At 41.3% G+C, this 20,117-nt stretch overlaps 1 protein-coding gene across 1 annotated transcript in view; it reads right to left on the bottom strand.

Annotated features, from left to right (window-relative positions):
• Positions 1–16,023, bottom strand: part of LOC125008801 — a 37,673-nt gene extending 21,650 nt beyond the window's left edge. The window contains exons 1-26 of the mRNA XM_047586111.1: positions 15,905–16,023; positions 15,790–15,808; positions 15,346–15,615; positions 14,962–15,222; positions 14,011–14,280; positions 13,395–13,658; positions 11,322–11,440; positions 10,665–10,806; positions 9,996–10,259; positions 9,229–9,489; positions 8,799–9,059; positions 8,108–8,362; positions 7,495–7,755; positions 6,917–7,180; positions 6,538–6,798; positions 6,172–6,432; positions 5,270–5,527; positions 4,737–5,000; positions 4,138–4,395; positions 3,509–3,769; positions 3,087–3,353; positions 2,647–2,910; positions 1,749–2,006; positions 1,379–1,642; positions 1,040–1,300; positions 56–316 (exon numbers count right to left, since the gene is read on the bottom strand). Of these exons, the coding sequence (XP_047442067.1) occupies positions 56–316; positions 1,040–1,300; positions 1,379–1,642; positions 1,749–2,006; positions 2,647–2,910; positions 3,087–3,353; positions 3,509–3,769; positions 4,138–4,395; positions 4,737–5,000; positions 5,270–5,527; positions 6,172–6,432; positions 6,538–6,798; positions 6,917–7,180; positions 7,495–7,755; positions 8,108–8,362; positions 8,799–9,059; positions 9,229–9,489; positions 9,996–10,259; positions 10,665–10,806; positions 11,322–11,440; positions 13,395–13,658; positions 14,011–14,280; positions 14,962–15,222; positions 15,346–15,615; positions 15,790–15,808; positions 15,905–15,958 (6,103 nt within the window). The 5' untranslated portion in view covers positions 15,959–16,023. The remainder of the gene's footprint in view (positions 1–55; positions 317–1,039; positions 1,301–1,378; positions 1,643–1,748; positions 2,007–2,646; positions 2,911–3,086; positions 3,354–3,508; positions 3,770–4,137; positions 4,396–4,736; positions 5,001–5,269; positions 5,528–6,171; positions 6,433–6,537; positions 6,799–6,916; positions 7,181–7,494; positions 7,756–8,107; positions 8,363–8,798; positions 9,060–9,228; positions 9,490–9,995; positions 10,260–10,664; positions 10,807–11,321; positions 11,441–13,394; positions 13,659–14,010; positions 14,281–14,961; positions 15,223–15,345; positions 15,616–15,789; positions 15,809–15,904) is intronic.
• Positions 16,024–20,117: the final 4,094 nt, after the last annotated feature.

Here is a 20,117-nt window from a genome sequence, read left to right as displayed (position 1 = left end):
TAAAACAATTTGTTTCTACATCTAATTAACAGTTTATCTGTTAGCATTGCATTACCCGTTGTGGCGATGATAGACTTGCTGATCAAACTGACACAGGTGTTATGGCGAGCCAGCACGGAGATGTTGTAGTCCTGACCACACGCCAGGTTGGAGAAGTCACAGTTGGTGTCGGTGCTGTTACACACCGCGTTGTGGCCGAGGCTGCCCCGAGCGTAGACGGTGTAAGACGTGGCACCGAGGGCTGCGTCCCATGTTACCACGGTGATGCCGGTTTGACAGTCCACTCGCGCTGTGAGGTGTGTGGGCATACATGGAGCTGGATGGGGAAAAGCATGAGGTAAGTACAAGTTTCATGCATCCTCAAGCTTGCAACACACTGCACATTTTATTTAACTCTGAACGTTTCGTTGGTGGGTTTTAAACATTGTGATATCATTGCTATGTAATGTAAATAAAAATGTCAGCACTGCCAATACATAAATATGTTTCATGTAAAACACCTGTATCTTCATTAACACATTATTTGTCTACTGCTGAGTGTTTAGCTTGATAGCCAATTGTGTTATATTATTTTAATATTAATAATAAAGATAATATGAAACATCTTGCATGCAAAATCCAGAATATTGCTCTACCAACCAAGTTTGGAGTAGATTTCTTTTTGCTTAAAACAATAAACATAGGTACACAATCTAGCATTTCTGAGTACCATATACTGCTGAACACACATTTTCACTTCTAAAGTTGTTGTTTTTCTTGCAATTTGTTGTGCATAAAGCGTAGAAAATTATCCAGTTCCCTTTTTACGATATATTATTTACAGCAGAATTTGTAGAATGTCTGCTGCAGGCCACAGAAATGCAAGTAAAATGTCCTGTTGGTGTGAAAGACTGCAGATGGAAATCAGATTTTAGCTAAGTCTGATACTAAACCTCTCTTTGCACTATTCAATTAATGTATTTTGTACATGGTCCCTGAAAGAAATAGACTTTCTAATAAAAAATGTCCCTCTGACTGATTATAGTGTTATATTAAGTACCTGTGTTGAGCTGTCGAGCTAAAGCTGGTTCACTGCTGCATGTGTTCGTGTGTCCGGTCACACTGATGGTGTACTGCTTTCCGCATGTCAGCTGGTCGAAAGTGCAGTTGGAGCTGCTGGAGTTGCAGGTGACGACCCCTCCTCTCATGTCCACCGCGGTCACCACCTGGGTCTGGTCTGGGCCTGAGTTTCCCCAGGTAACGGACGCCACGTTGGTGCTGCACTGCAAATTCACCGACACGTTCTTTGGCTTACAGGGAGCTGGTGATGAAGAGAGAAAGGTTGACATTAAACTTCATATTTGCCCCAAATTAACATACAGTATTGAACTTTTGCTACCTGAATGCATCTTGTAGTTTGAGCCTTCGATGGTGCCACAGTCGACCGATGCTGTAGTGACAACGATGCTGTAAAGTAGGCCGCATTTCACATTCTGGATGGTGCAGTTGGTGGTGTGGGTGTCACAAGTTTGTCGCGACTCGTCACTGCCGATGGCGATCGCAGTGTACATGCCGATGTCGCCGACGCTCCCCCTCCACTGCACTGCAAAGGAGTTGGCATTGCAGTCCAGCTCTGCTTGCACCCTGTCGGGCAAACAGGGAGCTGTTGGAGGGTTGAGAAGAAAGAGGAAAGTTATCAACTGAATAATGAAGCAGTTTGTATATCAGGTTTTTAGATTCAAAACAAAAAGAAACATTGAGGCATTTACCCGACACATAATTCAAGGATGCTGATGCACTGCTGTTGCATGTCGCAGTTGAAGCTACCACGACTGCTGAGTACTGGCGACCACAGTCCACCTTCACCGAGCAAGTTGTCGTGTTTGAGAAGCAGGAAACCACCTGGCCGTGGGTGCCGGTTACCTTGGCTACGTAGGAGATGGCAAATTTGCTCGGTGCCCAGGACAAAATTGCCAAGTTGGTGCCACATTCAGTTCTGACTGTCAGGTTTGTTGGAGGGCATGGGGCTGGGAGGAACGAGGCAAAGGACAAATGATTATGTTTGAAACAACACCTGCTTAAGTTACTTAAAAATTTTAGATGTAATTACATGAAAGTTTATAAGACATAGAAGCAATACCAGTTTACTATATTTATCACATGAAAATGACCAATTATAGGTAACCTACAAATCAGTATAATCAATATATATGCACATAATGTTCTGTGTGATTTAAGTTTGGCTGGTAAATGATAGCAGTACTTTAATGTCCAGCTTTGATACAATTAAGGACAAGGAAGTCATTTTATATTAAGATAAAAGTGTTACTGTTTTAAATGAAACCATTTAAAGGTCAAATTTACAGAAAACGTAACCGTAAGGAATGTTTGAATAGTGATTTTTTAATGAAAATTTAGCCTGATAATTGACACATCCTGAGTCTGAGTAACAAAAATGTTAAGTATTTTAGTTGCTTAAATAAAAAAAAATGCTGATTATCACATTTTAATATCATTATAAATGCCATATCTATTTTGCACTGTAGTCTGATAAAACAACTAAAAAAAATAATTACTGAACAGATTAACTGCTCTGTTCACCTTACCAGAAAAAAATGACTTGCTCTGAGTTTCTCTTGGTGATAATGTTAATATACCAGTATTTACCTGTTTCAGTTTCTATCTGCTTGCTGGAGAGACTGGTGCAGTCAGAGTCCCTGGCGGCAACTTTGAACATATACTTCTGGCTACACTGCAGCCCAGAGATCACATGAGATGTCCGAGCTGTGGAGTAGTTGGCAACAGTCCCATTATACTCTTGGGAATAGACGAAGTAGTTAACTCCACTTTCTGGACTGGGGTCCCATCTTACTGTGATGTCATTGTTGCTGCAAGTGGTCACCCCTGCCACACCCATGGGTGGGCAGATGACTGAGAACATGAGAGAAATGGGATTTTATTTAGATTTAATGTCCAGCAGTGTTGGCTGTGCAGTTATTCAGAAGGAGATGTTGGAAAGGACAGAATTTCCTTTTATTTTTAACTGAGCAGGTGGATAAATTGTAAACAAAATATATATATATATATATCATCATGTGTGAAATAACCTGATTGGAAAATGAATGGTACGCTGGGTTTGCTTCTGCAGCCCCTTTCCACGGTAACCACGGTGACGGCGAGCGTCTCCCCACAGTGGAGGTCTGTGAGGGGGCAGTTTGTTGTGTTGGAGGAGCAGGTGTGGGCATGCTGGTCTGTAATAGAAGGTATGGTTGTGACCTCATAGAGATCTGCGTACAGAGCTGCGTTCCAGGTCACGTGGCCCACGTTGCCGACACACTGCAAAGCCACGTTGACGTTGGTGGGAGGGCAAGGACCTGCAGGAAACATAAAGACCGGAAGTTGATGTATCACATGGCATACAATTAAAAGAAGTGTGTTTCCTCTTTTTTTTTTTTTTTTTTAATTAATTATAGTATTTTTCATTTTGTAAAATGCATAGCACATCTAAGACACCCGAGTTCCTTCTCACCTGCAATGTAGGTGTATGGGAAGCTGTCGTAGCCCTTGCATTTCTTAGAGAAGGGGCTGACGGTGATGATGTAGGTCTGAGCGCAGTGCATGTTGGGTAGCTGACAAGTCGTGCCGTTTGTGGAGCACCGTTTGATGTCCCCGTTTCTGGCAGTGGCCGTCACATTGTAGGACACGGCGCCGGGGCTGGGTTTCCAGCTCACCTCCGCCGTGTTGTTGTTGCACACCAGGGAAGCGCTGACGTTCATGGGAGCACAAGGGGCTGATGGGGAAAAAGATGAAATTGCATTGAATCTTAACAGGAAAGTACACTTAACTAACTAAGTTTCTTTAGCAAATGTTTACCTTCTGGTCTCTGAGATTTGATCTAATATACCTGACCAAACAGGAATCTAAACTTTAATAGATATATTACAATTTATACTTCATTGCAACTTAAATGTATTTTAATGCAGATATCCATTGACTTCCATTAATTTCAGTATGATACAGATTTTTTTTGGGTTTTGTACCCTGAATGCTTTTTCAAATCAGTTTACTGTTTAACTGCATTATAATTCAAATATGATGAAAAAGAAATGCCGTCTATTTAATAACCGGTACCCACAGCCATGTAGTTTCCACTCTTACCAGTGTGTATCCACGTTACACCGGGCATGCTGCTGTTGCACTGGTCGGCCACAGCTATCACTTTCACGTCGAACGTTCGGCCGCACAGGAGCGAGGGCAGGGAGCAGTAAGTCTCGCTGGTGTTGCAGGAGACCATGCTGTCTCCAGATTGGGCGTAGACGTAAAAACTCTTCCTGCCCAGAGCCTCGTCCCAGCTCACGAAGGCAATGCTCGTCTCGCAGGAGTATTGGTACTCCACGTTTGCAGGTGTGCAGGGCGCTGCGTGTGAAAGGAGTACAGTCAGGTTTTTAGCTCCACTTTAACCTGATTCTGAGCTCTACGGTAGAAAAGATGTCCAAACTGTGGAAGAGCTTTTACAAAGTTTTGACCCCAGAAACTCAGACCAGTGACAGAAGACAAATAAATGTAAGTTTCCCACCTAAGCTGACAAAGAGAGCAATAACAGTTCTTTTTCCTAGCCCTTTTCATACTTATAAAACTAATTGACTAATTCTGCAAACCAGGAACAATAATTATTATTTTTTTTATCTTTGTGTTTTTACTTGGATCATCAGCTGGTGAGGTTGCTAACCTTCTAACTACAGATTTTTCCAACACACCTGTGACAATCTGAAAAGAAGAGCTGGCTTTGCTCAAACACTGGACTCCTCGTGCCACAGCCCTGACAGTGTAGGTGTGTCCACACATCAGCTGGTCCAGGACACAGCTGCTGTTGGAGGAAGAGCTGCAGGAATATGAGTGCCCCCTGCTGGAGGTTGCATTGACCGTGACGCTCATGGCGTCCTCGTCCTTGTGCCAGGTGACAATGGCGTGGTTGGAGGCACAGTCCAGTGAGTGGTTCTTGATCACTGGCGCACAGGGGGCTGGACACAAGGCACATGATGGACACATGCAACACAATGGAGTCTAAAAAACTTGTCTAAATCTAATCTGTTTTCCATTATAAATCTCCATCTCGGTTTTATTTTGGCTAAATGATTCCAATTAATGAATCATTAATTTCAAACATGATTTATTGCCTTTTTGTGGTTATAGGTTATATTAGATTAAATAAATAATAAACTCATATTAGCTACTAAGCGTATCCTTAAATCATTTGCACTTGTGGTCTTCAAGTAAAATGAACCATTACCTGTCGTTATATTAGTTTTGGCGAGTATGGAGCTGTTGCACTTGGCGTCTCCTGCCAGTACCGTCACAGTGTAGTCCTCCCCACACTGCAGCTTGGTCAGCTCACAGGAAGTACCGGTGGTTTTGCAGGAGTCGACGTTTCCGCCGGCCTCAGCTACGACCGTGTAATCGTTGGCTCCGGCGCTGGCCCTCCACATCACCGTCGCCACACCGGAGAGGCAGTTCAGAGAAGCGGAAACGTTCGTAGGGTCACACGGGGCTGGAGGTTAGAGGAGAGAGTAACCGGTATGACTATTTGATGATGGAAAACATTAGTTTCAGCTTTAAGTATTATTAAGATGTTTTTGACAGATTGATCTCACTGAAGCAGCTACTTTCAGCAGAACTTTGATCTGAACGCTAACAATGATAAGTCGACCCATAAAAACCATAATATCCTCAACAGGAGGTTGAGGAATGATGAATTAAAAAAAGAAAGTAAAAGAATTTGCAGACATTTAAATTATGAATAGATTTACTCTGTCTTGTATAAATGATAAGACGAATACTATTTAATATTTTGCATATTCTGCATATTCTCCAAAGCAAGAAATATAAGCCCATGTGTAGATATTCCCTATTGTCTGAAGCCCTCAGCTTATATTAAGGTTGAATATCCTAAAACAACTGGGCATGGTAGTTTTGTGCAAACATCTGTCAAACTGGCATAAATGAGGAGCTTATTGTTTTCATTAAATACACAAAGATGCTGCTGCACTACTTATATTTATGACAGCAAGACAGTTGTGGATTGATTCAAAGATACGTTTTTTTTTTTATTTAGATTTTTCATGGGATTCATTGTTAATAGGATAAACACCGCCTTATTCTTTTAAACGTGACCAAGCTAAGAGGCTCATTTACCAGTTGTTGCTGAGATCGTGGCGCTCTTGGAGCTGTTACACCTGTCGTTGAGGGCCACCACGCTGAACATGTACGTCTGAGCGCACTGCAGGTGAGGGAATGTGCAGCTGTTGTTGACCGTGTGGCAGTCAGCGGAGAAACCTCCTTCTCCCTTCAGGACGGTGACGTAGGACGCTGCACCAGCAGTCGCACCCCAGGAAGCCTTCACCGTGTTAGTGGAACACTCCACGGTGCCTTGGACGTTCATGGGGACACAGGGGACTAAAAAAAAGAAAGGAGTGAGCGTTAGATTATGAACTACAAGGTCAAAACCTAAACTATATTTTCCACGAACACCATGCTCTGCTGGTAAATTGACAAATGCACCTGAATTAACAATCTCCGGGACGCTTCTCTTTCCTTCACACGTGCTGCTGATGGGTTTCACCGCCACAGTGTACTGCTGTCCACACTGTAAATTTGTGATTTTACAACTTGAACCCTCTGTAAGGCAGCTAAGTGACATGCCGCTTGCAGTGACAGCGGTGGCGCTGTAGTTTACTGGCATGGATCCGGGTGTCCAGCTGATGGTCAGTGTGTCGGCGCTGCAGTTGAGGGTGGTGATCACATTCTGAACCGCACATGGGGCTGGTACAAGAGGAAGAGGGTCAGACTCGGCCGTAGTGCGATTATGAGAGTAAACGCTGGAAACGAAAGTTAATGTTGACAAGGATTGATAAGGCTTTAGGAACGGAGCTTTTCTCACCAGTGGTGCGGATGACTGGCACGCTGTCAGGACTCTCACAGTTACCACCTGAAGCTGACACGGTGAAGGTGTACTTCTTCCCGCAGTGCAGGCCATCCAAATAGCAGCCCAGGTTTAGTCTCGCGTCACAGCTCACATTGTGTCCGTCTGTGCTCACTGCCTTTCCGGTGTAAGACGCGGCGTTGAGGCTGCCGGTCCAGGTTAACTTGGCAGAGTTACCGGTGCAGTTGATTGAAGCGGTGAGCTGAGTGGGAGGGCAGGGTTCTACAAAGGGAGGAGACACCGTATATGTGAGCTGTGAGAGAAAGAAACTACCACATAATTCATCTCGTCTCCTCTTCTACAACCGCTTAACCTCACTTGGGTTGCGGGGGTTGCTGGAACCTATCCCAGCTCACACTCACACCTAGGGTCAATTTATAATCACCAATTAACCTAACAAGCATGTCTTTGGAGGTTGAAGTACCTGGAGACACAGGGAGAACATGCAAACTCCACCCAGAAAGGCCGGAGCTGGACTCAAACCCAGACCCACATAATTCAAATATTCAAAATAAATATTTCTATCAATAATTTACCAGTTGTTAGTTTCACAGTGGCGCTCTTTGCACTGGTGCAGGCGTCATCCACAGCGACCACAGTGATATTGTAAACCTGGCTACACGCTACATCCTCCAGCCTGCAAGACGTCCCGTTGGAGACGCACTTCTGTCGATTGCCGTCTTTATCAATGGCGATTGCGGTGTAGTTTTTGGCTCCGCGGCTTGCTTGCCACATGACATCCACGAAGTTCTGGTGACAGTCTCTTTTCGCCGTCACATTGACTGGCACGCATGGCGCTGGAGGAGTAACGAAAGATCACCTCAGTACATTTATGCTCATCTTTTATGTTATAAAGGAACATGGTGGAATTGTTTTACCCACTAAAACATACACATAACATACAAAAGTTACTCCAAATATAAATTAAAGGTTAATACAATACTGTACAAAAAATTTATTTGCTTTTACTTAATGTTTTTTTCCATATATGTATGGAAAATACAGCTGATTTAATTTGATTTTAATACCTGCATACATAATATGAATTAAAGTCTCCTAATGTCTCTTTAAGTTCAATTATCCAGTTATTTGTGTATTTGGTATCAGTATTTTGTATTGGTCCAGATTTCTCTGCCCGACTGCCTTTACCTTCTTTGAATCTTATCTCCGAGGGACGACTGGGACAGCTCCCGTTGTAGGACCTCAGCCTCACTGTGTACTCCTGCCCGCACTGCAGTGTGTTGAGGCTCAGCTTTGTGTCTGTGACGTTGTAAATCATCTCCTCGTTGCTGCCCAAGATTTTGATGGTGTAGCCTTCTGCGGTTTTGGATGCGTTCCAGCTGATAGTCACTCCACCTGTTGTGCAGTCCACGTTGGCGTGCAGGTTGGCTGGTCCGCAAGGAACTGGACAGAGACGAGAAGAATACACAGATACAGACACTTGAGGCAGTGAAGTTATTTGCTGAAGATGGAGAGGCAGTGATGTGAAGACAAATTACAGATCCTGATGTACAAGCTTTTAAGGAGGGTAACGTTGACTATATACTGTCTGTAAAGCGAAACAGACATTTTTTAGATTCTCAATCCCTTCTACAGCCTTGGTTTCAAGGCTAGGCAGTAATACGAAGCCCTAGCTTAAAGGGGCGATTCATAAAACTAAATGCACCATCTCTTGAATTTCTAAGTTTTGATTGATATCTGCACGTAAATCCAATTTTAGTGTATTCCTTTTAGCTTGGGCTGTATTGATGATGAAAACAATTTGTGCCACTAAGATTTACTAAGACGTAAAGCGATACCGTGACACGAGGTCAAATCATAATGGCGAGGGTGTTCCTACCAGAATCCATGTAGATGGGTTTAGAGGGCATGCTGGGGCAGATGCCATCATGGTGGCTGACGGTGACCGTGTACTTCTGGCCACATTTCAGGTTGGGGACTTTGCAGCTGGTTGTAGTGGAGCTGCAGCTGAGAAGTCCCTGACCTGCATCCACGATGGTGGCGGTGTAGGAGTTCATATTGGGTTGGCCTTGCCAGGAAATCAGTGCCTCGTTGGCTACGCAGTCCAGGGTGGCAGAAAGGTTTCCTGGCGGGCAGGCGGCTGAAATGAGACGGAATGAGAGATCACTTTATTGGACAGTTTCATTTGTAAATAATGGAAATCATCAGCTTTGGATTCAGGTTTTTGGAAGACTAATACTGTTAATTTGAAAACCCGCTTGAAATACATAATAAATTGAGAAGAAGATGAACGTGCATCCTCACAGTACCTGTCTCTACGGTCACCACCTCACTCTCAGTGCTGTTGCACATAAAGTTGGACGCAATGACGTGGACTTTGTAGTTGGTGCCGCACTTCAAGCCGTCGAGGACGCAGAGCATGTCCATGGAGTTACAGCTGTGCACGACGCCGTCGCTGTCCCTGGCCGTTGTGACGTAGAAGAGCGCACCACTGTTCATGGTCCAGTTTACCCTGATGGAGTCGTCACCACATTTCTTGGCAACTGTCACGTTCTGGGGCGCGCATGGGACTGAACGAGAAGAGAGAGATTAATTTTCCTTTCCCATGAATTAATCTCAGGCCGCCTTGAGACTTTAAAATTACAGTCACTTCCTCAAAAGGCTCTATTATATTATATCCAAATTTCTTACTAAAGGATATTCAATTTACAATTAAATGAATAGAAAACCTTTACATTTGAGAAATTAGACAAAATTGACATGTTAGAAGTGTTAAACTATTAATAAATGATAAAACTGGCTTTCAGTTAATTAAGTTATTATACTTCTCCCCCTCTGTATGTTACATATTAAAATGGGAGAGAGTATTAGTTATTTAAGACCATCCATTATCAATTATCCATTGGTAGAATGCAACATGACCATTTAATGTAAATCTTAACCGATATACACCAAAATATTTACATTTCCATATAGAACAGTCAGACAGTAGCAATTGCATAAAGTTAACTCCACCTTAAATTGCAAATGTATCAATAAGATTGGGTTTATATAAGTACCTTGAGGATCTTCTCACCTGTCTCAGCTGAAAGCCCCAACATCGGCGGACTGGAACACTCGTCATCATAAGCTGTGATGTTGATGCTCAGGTTCTCTCCGCAGCTAATGCCTTCCATGACACAGCTGTTGGACACTGAAGTGCAGCTGTAGCTGCTGTTGTTGTAGTTGCCGAGGGCGTGCACTGTGTAGTACTTCGCCCCCTCAGCATGGTCCCATGTGCTGAGCAAATCGTCAGAGCTGCACATGGCTGATGTTTGCAGATTCTGGGGCATACAGGGTGCTGGAGACATTTGGACAAAATGGTTTAGTTTGTTAATCTTTAAAAAAAAAAAAAAATCTATTTGAAAAAGATAAAAATAGGTCAAATAATGTTGTAGCAATAAGGGGAAGTTATGATTGATGGTTTTGACACACAACCTTGTCATCGTTAATGGTTATTAAAAGCAGTTGGACTAGATCTCCACCAGAGGGCGCTCACATTAGAATGGACTCAGAGCTCAGCTCAGTTCAATAAATAATGCATCGACTCATGCTGCAGAAATTTAAAATTAAATGAATGTGTCATTCATTTAATACATAGCTGAATAGTTAGCAGCCTTAACATAAGGAAATAGAAGATAATTTATTAGTAAACGCTTAATTTATTCTAAAATGTTGACATACTTCTGTAGATATGTTGTCATACCTGTGCGGATGTCGACCATGTCGCTAGTCTCGCTCGTGCAGTCCCCTGATGCAGAGGAGACTGTGAAGGAATAATTATGTCCGCACCTTGAATGTGTGAAATAACAGGAGTTTTCTGTAGTGAGGCATCGCTTGACTTCTCCCTGTGTGTGGAGAAATCACATCATGTTTAATATGTACAGTAGATGTAGATGTACAGACATTTGCTGTGCTTTTTTGCAGAGAAGTAGGTGAAAAGATGGATACAATCCTATTGTTTTTGCAGTGATAATGAAGCTATTATCTGTATGCATGCAGGTTACAGGTGTAACCATTGATTCTTTAAATAATGATTTAATTGGAATATTTGAAAGACTCATAAGGGTGATTATAAAATGCTCACAGATACTTGATCTGTTTGGGATCTAGTGAATTTACAGGCCAGGTTCATCATTTTTTGAGTTCTTTTTTTTTGTGTGTTTGTGTCAGCTGCCATCAAGGAGTGTCACTGCTATTGGGTGGGGGCTGCCTGGTCTGGTCCATGATGGTACATGTCTAAGCAACATCAGTAGAGCTTTGCATTGTCACAAGATGGTCAATAGTATACACTTCTCCTATCAGTGGCCTTAATGTTGTGGCTGATTAGTGTATGATTTTAATGCAGAATTTACTCTCATACCTTGGAGTCAATTGCTGTAGCCAGGTAGTAGTCTGTGTTGCTTGTGTGGTTCCATGAGAAGATGATGACGTTGCTGGAACATTCCCTCGACAACGTTAGGTTGTTGGGAGGACAAGGAACTGGAAGAGGAGAGATCTTCAGTCATTTAAAAGGCCTTCACGCACATTCGTCTATAGATACATGGATGGATGATGGATGGATGATGGATGGACGGAGAGGCAAAAAATTAAATGAAACAGGGTTAAATGTCAACATCAAAGGCGAGCATCTCAAATACTTTTTCAGGTTAAAACGCCCTGATACTGAAGATTGCGCTTTTCACCCTGTGAGGTTTAAAGTTTCACACAAACACAGGCTCATTCTTAGCAGTGTTCAACACAACACAATATGATAATACACAAAGGAGCTCAATGGGAGACCCAATTCTCGGAAAGGGCCGCCTTACTCGTTAAAAAAACGTGTGAACTTGGATGCCAAACAAAACTTGTAAACAAGTATTCCCAAATGACCTCCAGACCGGTTTGACCTAAGTAGTCCTTAGGGCAAAAACAAGTAGGTCTAATACAAAATAAATAAAGGATAGGCTTGAGTTTGTAACTTGTATTTTTACAATAATTTGAGCCATCGTCTTAAAATTTTAATTAAAATGTGAATCAAAATAGTATTTAGAAGTCTAGAAGTCTAGAGAAGATTTCTTTAAACTTAAATCATTCAAAGATCATTAATATTCCAAGAATTATCTAAAAAAAAAAAAAAAAAGGCAAATCTTTTTCTTTTTTTAGCTCTTGTGCCTTTAGGCGTTTGCAAACGTATCTATCGCCCAATTTAATTATTTAAGGTTTCAATTCCAAGTGTTATATGGGTGTATTCTCAACATGTGACACGTCACTTTTCATTAAAATCATATTCAGCATCATCCAAGTTAAGCAGTGCACAATGTGACCCACGGGTGGGGCTGCTCGAAGAGAATCTCAGGACGAAATGGAGCGATACATGAGACGAAAGGATTAGCTGCTGGTACAAAATAGGTGGCAGGGTGTAGCAGTGGAAATGTTCGTCATCCAACAATATCATAGAAAACTGGCATTCATTTGACTCATCACTCACGGGTCGAATTACCTCCTTTTCTTTATGGTAATTACCAAAGATGAGTATGACTCTGGTAATATTCTGTAATTTAATGGTCATTTTTCTCATCTCTTATTTTTCTGTGAATGTTCAAACCTCGGTCAAGCTGCTGATATATTTGTTTGCCTATTAGTTTTAGTCTTAACTTGATTAATGAAAAGGAGGATTTCATGAAAAGGAGGAGTTGTCAATTACAAGAGTAAAACCCAAAGCAGTTTCATGGACGTGTTGATCATTCTTTAACTATATGGTTATTGTTTATATGGTTAATGTCCAGCACAATCCACCATAACACAAAACTGCTCTAGAGATGTGTGTTGTCAGTTTGAGCTGTGTAGTAGGTTTAAAGAGTAAGTGTAGAGGTTTAAAGATTTATCTTAATTTTAGGCCGTTTTTGGTATGTAATGGAATATGCTACTGATTATTTTAGAATGTGCTTGTGAATTTAGATACCAAACAATATTATAAAAACCAGAAACTTATGAGCCGGTATCTGAAATGACTCCAGAATGAGTTCATTCGTTTTAAGTTGGTTATCACAAGTTGCTCGACATTGATAAATTGCTAAGAAATAACCCCTTAAGACGAACGGCCCTTGGTTCTTTCTTCTTCTCTTTTCTTCTTGCTACTTAATTTTTCAAGTGAGCTTGTATTCAAGTGTAGTTCTTTTAAAGGTAACTCTAAAATAAATGTATGAATGCAAAAAAAAAACCAATGGTGTAGACTTTTCAGTGCTTGTGAAGAACATCTATGGTCGTGGATTGATTCAAGTGTGAAGAGAATGAATTTTTTAAATCATAAACCAGCCGTTTTATGTTGAACTCAACACTTGAGCTTGAGTGATTAGACCTCAAGAAGAAGATGAGTCATTTATGTCTTTCAAGCTGGACTTTAGAGAAGATGCTTCGTCTTGCCTCTTGTATTTGTTTCTATTTTGCCTCTCACCAGTCTGGAAAGTGGCCGACGTGGCGTTGACCAAGTTCCTGCAGTTCTGTGACATTGGCGTTACGTGCACCACGTAGTTCTGGCCGCAGCTCAGTCCGGAGACCTGACAGCTGCTGCCCTGGCTCGTACAGGACAGCCGGGTGCTGTTTCCGTCCATCACCGTGGCCATGTAAGACTCGGCCCCCAGAACGGTCGACCACGACACTATGACGGCATTCGTTGTGCAGGTGTAATCCACGGATACTGATGAAACTGGCGTCAGCTCTGCAGGCAACACAATGCATTACATTTTATTATTTAGTTTTCTAGAAACTGAGAAAGAACTTCATATAGCTGACGATACTTGAGTTGTCTCTGATTGGCGCACTGACAGCAATATATTGTATACCCCATATATAATACTCTGTAATAAAACCAAATAATATCTTTAGATTAGATTTTTCTCAGGTTTATGTTTACGTGACAGCCTCGACAACAAGTAGGTTGCCAGGGCGTCTGAATCCTTTTAACCCCGAGGATCATGTTCTGCACGTCTGAAAGGGACCCCTCAGAGAGAATAGCTGACCTAGATCCTAATCACCAAGTTATTGATATTGGTTTGGCTCTGCCGACTCACTGTTGGTGCTGTACGTGTGGTCTGTGGGCTCGCTCGGTACCAGGAACTTGTTGAATGAGGACACTGATATGCGATAGTTGGAACATGGGAGGATGCCTCGAACATCCACCCTGGTGCCTGTGACGTTGTACATGAACGGCCTGCTGGCGGGGTTGTCGGTGTCCACCATAACGAATCGGTATAACAGGACGTCCTTCACCGGCTCCCATGTTACTCTCGCTGTATCCAGTTGAGTCTGCACTGCTTTAATACCCACTGGAGGCTGCACAACTAAAATCAGACATCAGACACGACTATTTACTCATTTGACCATAAAAACTCATATCACTAGTTTGAAGCTAGTTCTTTAAAGCTCCTTGGATTGGAAAAATGTCACACTTACTATCCCTGTATATTCACATTCTGCTGTTACAGCCATTGATAAGTTACTCAGTTACTCAAAGTTAAAGTTCATTTTAACAAAAAAAAAATAAAATACATTTACTCATACAGTTGTGATTGAAAGTCTTGGGAATCTTTAAAATTATGCAACCAAGAAAAGAAAAATATAGAATTTACGTTACTGACAAACTATGTGAGTATTAAATGACTCTAAATGTTTGAGTGGGAAACGTTAATGGTTGGCTTAAGGGACATGGTGTAATTTTGTAATGCAACTCTATATGTAGGTCAGTGTGGAAAATGAAGCCCCTAAAAAATTCACACCAATCGTAAGAGTGGTAGTCTGCATAGTGGCACTATCACTCTTCTCGTCTTCATTGGGTTACACGATTAAATGCTTTTTATGTTAAAGTGAAAGAGCTTCTACATCATCTGAATATTGTAGTTTAAAAAGTATATTAATACCTTGTTATTTTACGCACATACACACTTTTGAGGTTGTCTTTCAGTGACATTCGTGCAACTTTAGATGTTTTTCTTGGCTCTAGATGGAACTGAAACTGGACTCACATGTTGTGACGGTCCTCACTTTGCTTCTGCTTCCGCGGCCGGCGTTGTTGGCCGTGAAGATGTAGCAGTCGTAGTTGGTGGAGGGCTGCAGGTTTCTTACCACAGCTGATGTGTTGGTGTAGGTAAAGTTGAGCATGTTTCCGGTGGCCTGAGAGACCACCTGCAGGTAGTAGTGCTGCGCAGAAGGCACCGTACTCCATGTTACTGTGATTGAACTACTGGTGAGCGCCCGAGCATCTAATATCTGCGCTGTGTCTGGGACTGGGAGGAGGAGGAAGCATCTTTTAGAGTGCTACGGTACAAATTGAGCTCAAAGCATTGCATGTAAACATAATTTTTCCCACAAAAATAAAAAAATTGTGGTTGCGTAAAGGTTGAAATTACCTGTGCCCACTGTAACTGAAGTCACACATTCCACAAAGTAGAACGCAAAAACTTTGAGAGTCACTTTATACTCTTGTCCTGGACTCAGACCGTGGACATTCAGCTCAGTTGTTTGTGGATTCGCAGAAACCACAATAGGTGCGGTATCTGAGGAGTTTATCTTTCTGAGGTCCAGAAGATAGCCTGTTCCTTTGGGATACTGTTCCCATTTTACCAGAACCGATGTGGCACTTGATGGACTTGCTGACAAGATTTTGCACTCTGAAGAAGCTGGGTTTTTAGAGAACAACCTTCATTAATGATCAGCAAATAATACAACTACACAAAAGATCATTTTATCTTATCTGAATAACACACAGCATCCTCCACTCAAAGTGACAGCTTTCGTTTTCCAATGACATACAGATAGGGAGTCTGAATATTAAACTTTGTTCACTGACTTACCTGCTGCACTATGATGTATCTGTAAATAACACAAACATTGTAATCATTAACCATCAAACATCCACAAGCTTAAAATAAATTCACAGTCTTCAACATGCAGAAATAATATATTTACCTGAATTAGAGATACAAATGCTAAAGAAAAGCCTATTGCTCCCAACAATCCCATCTTTGACTTTGAGAGCGGGATTAAAATTAGTTTACTATACAAGGGAGTCAAATACAAAAGATGTGCTGGATTCTTTTGAGGAACCAATCAGTATTCCCTAAATGGGGACGGCCTGTCCCACCAACAGCCCGAGGCAGTCAGAGCTGCCCTGAGAACTTAGCAGGAGGGAGGGGAGGGGGGAGTGGAGGGATGAGAGTTTGGAGAGTTCACCTGAAAAGAAGAGACTTTTTTCTCGGTCTTTGTCTCCGCCTCTCACATGTTTCTCATCAGTTTTCGTAACATCGTTTTGGCCATTTTTCCTGATGAGTATCCTTTTTTTTTTGTTTTTTAATGATTTCTAATTTTTGTTTTAGTAGTTTATCATCCTTAATGTGAATAATAGAATGAATTTACTACATTAAATTCTGTTTGCTGGTGGGGATCCTGAACCCCCTAAAACAACCATATCATTTATTTGTCAGCTGATGAGAATTGCTCGTTAATGACCAAAATATGACACCTTATCCCAAATTTTTGCCTGGAAAAAAAACGAAACGTTTTGCAATTAAATTTATGTGTAAATTGTGACATAATTCGAAATGTTACATGTCTCTCTGAATATCATGCATAACTTTTCAGGAATGAGATCTGATCGTGGTTGACTGGAAGGGGCGGGATTTGGCCCCGTTACTGAACATCTTTTGATGCCCGAATCTGTTATTCAACAATAAGATCTCACATGGCATCTGCTAGTTTTGGTTTATGAGGAACGGTGAAGCTTTTTGTGCGTCCCTCACTTGGGAGACATGTTAGATGTGCGACTGACTAGACTTGAGAGCAGGGCCAATGCTTTTCCAGACTTGCCATGAATTTAGATGGCAACTCTCAGCCTACTTTAGTGCATTTAGTGGCATGTCAACTTTTACCATTGTTCTGTTTAACAGCCAGAAGATTGAAAAAAATGAAAAACATTAAATCACATTAGTTTTACCTTAGGACATCCTGTGATTCCAATGCTACCCCCCCCCGTGTCTGCGTTTCATGTGGCGCATTTACGTGGGGTAAAGAAACTCAAATTTACGTTCCGTTCTTATGGCTCTGCTACTTTCCATCTCACTCCACTGTGTGTCACACACAGTTTTAAGTGCCTTGTAAGTTATAATGGATGATAAAAATATAGTTTTGATACTATCCATCCCGGGGAAGAAACTACCAATGACCTGGTGATATTTAAATCAGCTTCACCTTTGCCGATGAACACATTAATGATTGATTTAATGGAAACATCTGTGGAACAATGTGCTGTAAACAACATCCCTCGTGTTACACATTTTAATACTTACCTGAAAATATGGCAGTGACGTTTTCCTACGCCAACGATTTTTGAGCTGAATCTTTACTTGTCATGGTGGTTATATTTAAGACAATGTTTGTCATCATAGTACACATCAGTCTCTCAAACTATTAAACTATGAAAGACGCAAGGTAAAAACAAAAAAACAAAGAAAAAAATGAACTACTGCACTTTAAACTTCAGTTCAAATTGATCAAAGGCATCTGACCAGCACAGTTTACATATAGCTTCACATTACTGACCCACTAACGTAACCCCCCCCCCCTTCATCTCATTTCCCATAGATGCATTATATTGTATATTCTAAAGAGATCACATAAGGTGTGCTCTCTACCCATCTCTTCATTGTTTATTCCTCCCTTGTTACAAATTATCATGTTTTTTCCGTTCCCTCACAGACGCAGCAAAAACACTGTAGGAATTCCGCAATCTCACACATGTGCATGCATTTACTGTCTTTTCTTATTTAACCCATGTAACAATACGTGAGAACACAGTGAGTGACCTGAACCAAAGAGATAAAGGCTTGGGAGGGGCCGCCTGAGACACAAGACAAGGGCGACTGAAACCGAAGTTAGAAGTGCAAACTTGGGAATTGGGGCTTGATGTAAATGGAATGTACTCGTCAGACAATGTTTGAGCTGTTACGAAGCAGTGCCGTTTTTTTTTTTCTCACTTTTTTGGTGTTTGGTAATGCGTTTGCATAAAAACTAAAACTTTATTACCTCCTACACAGGCCAAACCCTGACTGTATGTAGGCTACGTGCTAGGCTGAAAAGGATCTTTATCACCGGACAATAAAGGGCTATCGCCTCCTACTTCCTTAGCGTGTATTAGAAAAAAGGAAGTCAACATGAAAGAAGATACGGCCATAAACTTGGCAGGAAACCTAAGCTGCCCTGTTAAATAAAAGAGCAATTTACAAGCACACTGAATAAGGACAAATGATGTGAACACCTTGATATTTCATTGTATTTTTATGCTGCCGTGATATTGTCCTGAAATAGACACTGTTGCGGGTCACCAATATTGAACACCTTGTGATGCAATTTCCCACAATTTTTTTAAGTCTTAGTCATTGAAGCCGCAGTTCTGTCTGTCAGTGACCAAGTGTTCTCGAAGAACGAATGCCAATTGACCTGAGGGAGCAGATACCCTACTAGATTTTTGATACCTGTCCTTATATATTAATTATTTTATTATGATCTACATCTATAGTCACACCCTTTTTCTGTGGTTTTATAGCTGCAGCCTCAAGCCCAGTCCACATACAAAACGATTCGCATCCACTAGGTAGTTTTGACTTTCAGGAAATTATTTGACTTTCAGGAAATTATTTCAATCGTTTTTCAATCGTTTCCACAGACTACTCGTTTTACTGTGACTAAACACCTTTCCCGGGTCATTGTGACGGTTTGAGAAGAGATCAGGTTGATAAACTCTCGAGAGACTGTTGCAAACTCAAAGAAGAAATAGGCCACTGCCCATGAGTGGACTCTGGTTTGAAAGATTTTTCTCCAAAAACAGTTTATGTCATGTTGTTCAGGCAAGTAGAGATTTCTCACAATTAAAAAAAAAAAAAAATCTGAATAGGGACTGTAGCTTATTCATGTGACCACGCATGTTTATGTCTCACTTGAGACTTTAAGGCGCCTGTAAGAAATGCTACTTAAACTATTGGTGTTTTTCTTACATATTACATAAGCTGCAAAAAGATCTCCAATATCTGTCTCAAAAAAATGTCTCGTTGATCTGATAGTGTCCCACGTGAATGGTAAACATTGCCTACCAAGTCCCGCAGGAACCATATTGATAACTTATACTGTTTACAATGCACTGGGGATAATACCAGAGCCAGATTCTTTTGTGTTTTGAGCTACATAATCCGATTAAAACTTATGCTCTGAAAAGGCCACACAGCACACGTGTCAGTGAAACTTGTGGCTTAAACATCCAGACATGTTTATTTATTGTCCGTGCTACAATTGGCTCATTGTTAAGTTAGCGGATATACTGCTTAAAGTGTTTTTCTCCGGTACCTTCCAGGTGCTTGTGTACGTGACTTACTATGACGTAAAACATTATTATTATTATTATAATTATTATTACTGTCACTTAGGTCACTTGGTTTTGGTTTGCTATGACATGTATAAATCAAACTTTTTTCTCAAGCGTGTATTTCTCATCCACACACGTGTGGGTACTGTGGCTATGGACAAACAATCAAGATGTTCTTGGTCGATCGTTCTTCTGTGGTGATGCAGGAGAAATGGGAGGATGAAGAAGATGTCTTGCATGTTATATTTGTTGTGTCAAAGGTGCATCTAGTCTGCAGCATAACTACACTTTACATCTCGATTGAACTCTGAGTATATCTGGGCCCCGTGTCTATGGGCAGAGCAGCACTTTGCTGCCCTCTGGTGTGAGCGGAGTCATGAGCCAAAGTTCTCCAACAGCCTCATGCAGTCAGAGCTACAGCATGAACACAGCAGGATGGATGGATCAAAGTTTTATGTAAGTTTTATGTAATATATACAGTATATATATATATATATATATATATACAGTATATATATATATATAAGGTTTAATGATTACTGGTTTCATGATAAACTGCGGTAAAATTCCAGGTGGTTATTATTACCGCTTCAAAATGCATCATGTGAGGACTTAGAGGAATAGTGGACAATGGAGTTTTAAGTGTTACCTAATGTTACTCCTGTAAAAAGTCGTATTATTGACACAACACATACAGCAGCAGAGAAACATGTGTTTCTGTTGTGTACGAACGATGCCACTTAATTATGAATGTTTGGTCTGTTTCCG

This window comes from Mugil cephalus, chromosome 6, assembly GCF_022458985.1.
Source record: "Mugil cephalus isolate CIBA_MC_2020 chromosome 6, CIBA_Mcephalus_1.1, whole genome shotgun sequence".
NCBI lineage: Eukaryota > Metazoa > Chordata > Actinopteri > Mugiliformes > Mugilidae > Mugil > Mugil cephalus.
Note: the sequence above shows the minus strand (reverse complement) of the source record. Positions and strands in the feature narration are given on the sequence as shown.